The 4,432-nt window shown below is 45.5% G+C and overlaps 1 protein-coding gene across 1 annotated transcript; it reads left to right on the forward strand.

Moving 5' to 3' along the window:
* The first annotated feature begins 1,045 nt into the window (after nucleotides 1-1,045).
* Nucleotides 1,046-3,266, forward strand: fign (fidgetin). Its single transcript, XM_051710633.1, has one exon. It carries the CDS (start codon nucleotides 1,054-1,056, stop codon nucleotides 3,256-3,258), a length of 2,205 nt encoding a protein of 734 aa, XP_051566593.1. The 5' UTR covers nucleotides 1,046-1,053; the 3' UTR covers nucleotides 3,259-3,266.
* Nucleotides 3,267-4,432: the final 1,166 nt, after the last annotated feature.

The following is a 4,432-nucleotide window of genomic DNA, read 5'->3' on the forward strand; positions in this document are numbered from 1 at the left end:
GCATTAACTAGCACTTGTAAATTTGATTTAATGTCAGATGCTCTGGCACAGGAAATGCATTTAACAATAGTGGTTGGAGTCTCTTTTCACGTTCTTTACAATAGAATCCCCTATAACCAGGGTGCTTTCAACATGATTCTCAGTGGGTGCATCACTGAGTGGGGAGAATCGATTGGAAACCCTAACAGGAATGGGAGAGTGGTGTTGCTTTGCTGAGTGAGTATGCCGCCGAGACGTCACCCAAACGCACTGCTGCGGGGGCTCTATAGCCTGGACCAAAGTGTGTGTGTGTTGCTCGCTGTACTGCCTGCATCCGAAACCGTATCTACCGGCTTCTCTTTCTCACTGACCTCCACTAGCGTTCTGATGCGTGTGTCTATCTCATTAATCTTCTCCATCAGTCTGACTAATTCCTTACATTTCTCACATGTAAACCCCTCACTGCTGATGGAAGAAGCTATAGTAAACATGTGGCATGCAATGTAGGAAGCAATTATTTGAGCGGATGCCATGACTTACCGCAATTGTTTGTTGTTGTTATGGTTCTTGAGCGGCGAGGATTTGAGATCGATTTGAATCCCTCACGCAATTGTTTGCTCTTATTGTGTTAGTTCCTGATTAGCAGATGTTTGAGAATGATGCATTAATCTGTGTTTAACACAGAGGAGAAAACAAATGCACGCAGCCAAAATGTGAGATGTAGACATGCAGAAAAAAGAAAACGTGTGGGTGCAGTAATATGCACGTAGTTGAAACCGTAGAAAAGCGGAAAAAAAATTAAACATGCGGTAAAATAAAACAATGAGCATAGAGTAATAAGCAATGCTAAGCAGGCTAGCATGCTACAAACAAACAGACTCGTGCAGCAACCGGAACAGAAAACAGGAAGTCACAGGAGGGATGCTCTGGTACTCTTTACCTAAATTATTTTTTAAATCCTCATAGAGTACGACTGGATCCCAATGACTAGAAAGGTCATGGAGATTCATAGGTCAAAAAGTGTGGGAACTGACACCTTTTTCTGTGTTTTTGTTTGTTTGTTTAGGCTTAAAGATGCAGTGGACCCAAGAGCATGCGCAGTGGGCCGAGCAACATTTTGACATTTCATCCACCACACGTTCCCCCGCACATAAAGCAGAAGCATACCGCGGACACCTGCAGCGGACCTATCAGTACGCTTGGGCCAATGATGATATATCTGCCCTGACGGCCTCCAACCTTCTGAAGAAGTACGCTGAGAAGTATTCTGGTATCCTGGAGGGTCCCAGTGAGCGGACACTCCTGTGTTCATACTCTGAGAGTGCTCCAGGTCTCTTGAATGGACGCAAGTCGGAGAGTGAAGCTTGGCAGGAGGGGATCTACCCAATGAGCTGTTCAGCAGATGTGATATCTGCTAGTAAAACTGGCATGACACCTGCCCTGCCTCCACCAGATGTGACTGCAAGTGTTGGCAGTTCCACGGGGGTGGCGAGTAGCCTGAGCGAGCCCAGCTACTCTAGCAGTAACTGTGGAAATCACACCTCTAGTGTACTACACTCTGGGATCCCGTCTCAGGAATTCACAAGCAGTTATAATGGCTCATACTTGCATTCCACTTACAGCGGTGGGCAGAGCACACCAGCGCTACCGTCCCCACACCCCTCACCTTTGCATAGCGCTGGGATCCTTCAACCTCCACCACCAACCCTGGTGCCCAGCTACAACGCAAGTTCCCCAAATCTCTCCAGTTACAACTACCCTCCAGCAGGCTATCCCCCACATAATGCAGTTGCCCCAGGCTACAGCCCAGGAGGAGCACCCCCTCCTTCAGCTTACTTGCCCTCAGGCATTGCCACCCCCACTCCCCTACCCCCTTCAACAATCGCCGGTTATTCTTACCAATCCCACAACCATGCACCTATTGCACTTACACCTTTGAATGGCAGCTCGGCCAACACACTGAAAAGAAAAGCATTTTACATGATGGGCCAGGCAGATATGGACTCCAGTTATGGAAATTTCAACTACAGCCAGCAGCGTTCTGCCCAAAGCCCCATGTACAGAATGCCAGACAACAGTATTGTTGATTCAACCAGAGGGAATGGATTTGACAGGAATGCTGACACATCATCTTTGGCATTCAAGCCCACAAAGCATTCAATGTCTTCGGATCAGCAGCGGAAATTTAGCAGCCAATCCGGCAGGGCGCTGACCCCTCCTTCATATGGATCCTCCAAAGGTTCCTTGGGATCCCTGCGATCAGGCGAGTCATTTGGGAAGTTTGGTTCCCCTGTTTTGAGTGACCATGGTGATGAAAACAGACAGCATCTCCCCCATTCCATTGGCACAGCAACTTCGTCTAGCCACCCTGCCGAGGAACAGTTGAAAAACAGTGATGCTAGTTTGGTCGAGATGGTCACTACTGAGATTCTGCAGCAGACACCACCTGTGGACTGGAGTGACATTGCTGGACTAGAGATAGCAAAGGCCACCATCAAAGATGAGGTCCTGTGGCCTATTCTGAGACCAGACATGTTCAGTGGAATGGCCACATTACCTCGCAGCGTCCTTCTCTTTGGACCTCAGGGCACGGGTCGGACTCTGCTTGGCCGTTGTATGGCCAGTCAGCTTGGCGCTGCTTTCCTTCTCCTTAGTGGCTCTGCATTGGTCACAAAATGGCTAGATGAGGGCGAGAAGATCGTTCAGGCCTCATTCCTGGTCGCTCGCTGCCGACAACCCTCAGTGGTTTTCATTAGTGATGTAGATCTACTGTTGTCTGCCCAGTTGAGCGAAGAAAGTCCTGTGAACCGAATCAAGAGTGAGCTGCTCCTTCAACTCGATGGAGTTCTAAGCTCCCCGGAGGAACATGTTCTAGTGGTATGTTCCACCAGCAAACCAGAAGAGATTAACGAGTCTCTACGAAGGTACTTTGTAAAGCGGTTGCTTGTTCCATTACCAGATGCCACCGCACGACACCAGATAATCAGCCAGCTGCTTTCACAGCACAACTACTGCCTCAGCGACAAGGAGGTTGCGCTGCTCGTTCAGCGGACAGATGGTTTCTCTGGCCTGGATGTGGTCCGACTTTGCCAGGAGGCCATGGCCGGTCCTCTCCACGGCATGTCGGGCGCAGACCTTTCCGGAATGATGCCAGGTCAGTTGAGACCGGTGTCATACCAAGACTTTGAGAATGTGTTTTGCAAAATCCAGCCCAGCATATCGCAGAAAGAACTTGATACATACACTGAATGGAATAAGATGTTCGGGTGTAGTCAGTAAAGAGTGAGGGCACAGAAAAATCTGCAGGGTGACCTCCCCTGCTCTATAGAGGGGATAAAATTCTGAATTCTTTGGGTGACACGTGCAGTTATGAAGTTTGGTTATTACAAATGTAGATGACCCCCTAAAGAACAACCTGAAGGACGGTCAGATGGAGTTGAATGATGCATGGCCCTTTGCACATAATCCAGACAGAAATAGTTTTTTTTTTTTTTTTTTTTCAGGGTCAGTTCTGCAGACGCAGTGCTCAACTTGCAGAGAAACTCTGTAAGTGGGGGCAAATTTCTTTGTGTAAATATCATTCTGCTGTTTTTGAGATTCTGTTGCTATGAAGTGCCTGAAGTGGTGCTTTCTTGGTTTGTATTTAGATTTGTTTGCCTCACCATCTACAATGGTGGCATGTGCTAATATAGAGAGCTTTAACATGAAACTAAAACAGACATGTTCTGCTTTTCTTTCCTTATCTTGTTTTCAACACGTCTATTAAAAGAACAACAGTATTCCTCAATCGAGTCTGACCTATAAATCACAGGAAGGGCAGCAGAAGGTCCACATTGTACTTTGAATCTGGATCCTAATTTAGAAAAATTCATTTTATTTTTTATTTTTTTATTTTTTTCTCCCAAGATCTCAGGAAAGTGATTGTGATTTGTACAGTACCTCAAAAGATTATGCGATAGCACTACATACAGCTGGCAACAATGGGTTTGGTTTCTAATTTACTTCTGCATCTAAAACTCTAGGTTTACCTCAACCAATTAAAAAAATTAAAAGGATATGACTATGAATGTAACCAGAAAATTACTTGCTTATTTGGAAGAAGAATTTGAAGTTTTTTGTATTCTTCCGTTATTTATTTATTTTTTTTCATTTATTTATTTTTTTCTAAATTGCATTTAAATTATATTGTGGATTTTGCTTTTAGTTTAGAAAGCAGAATTGTGTGCCAGTATTGACTACAGCACCTGTTTCCTCATTGCATCGCACAATAAACAGACTCTACAACCATTGCTTGAGTCAGATGGGCACTGTCTATTGTGTAGAGAAGGTTCATTTGAAACCACATCTGCACCAGAGTAGATGTCAACGTTTTTGTGAAGTACAATGTGCCGTGTTCATCTCTTCTCTGCAGAATAGACAAGAGACTCAGAGTGAACCATTTTATAGCCACTAC

Source organism: Myxocyprinus asiaticus, chromosome 11 (assembly GCF_019703515.2).
Source record: "Myxocyprinus asiaticus isolate MX2 ecotype Aquarium Trade chromosome 11, UBuf_Myxa_2, whole genome shotgun sequence".
Classification (NCBI taxonomy): Eukaryota; Metazoa; Chordata; class Actinopteri; order Cypriniformes; family Catostomidae; genus Myxocyprinus; species Myxocyprinus asiaticus.

What these genes read in the sequence shown, in the direction of transcription:
- fign (XM_051710633.1), top strand. Translation starts at nt 1,054, where the DNA reads ATGCAGTGGACCCAAGAGCATGCGCAGTGGGCCGAGCAACATTTTGAC.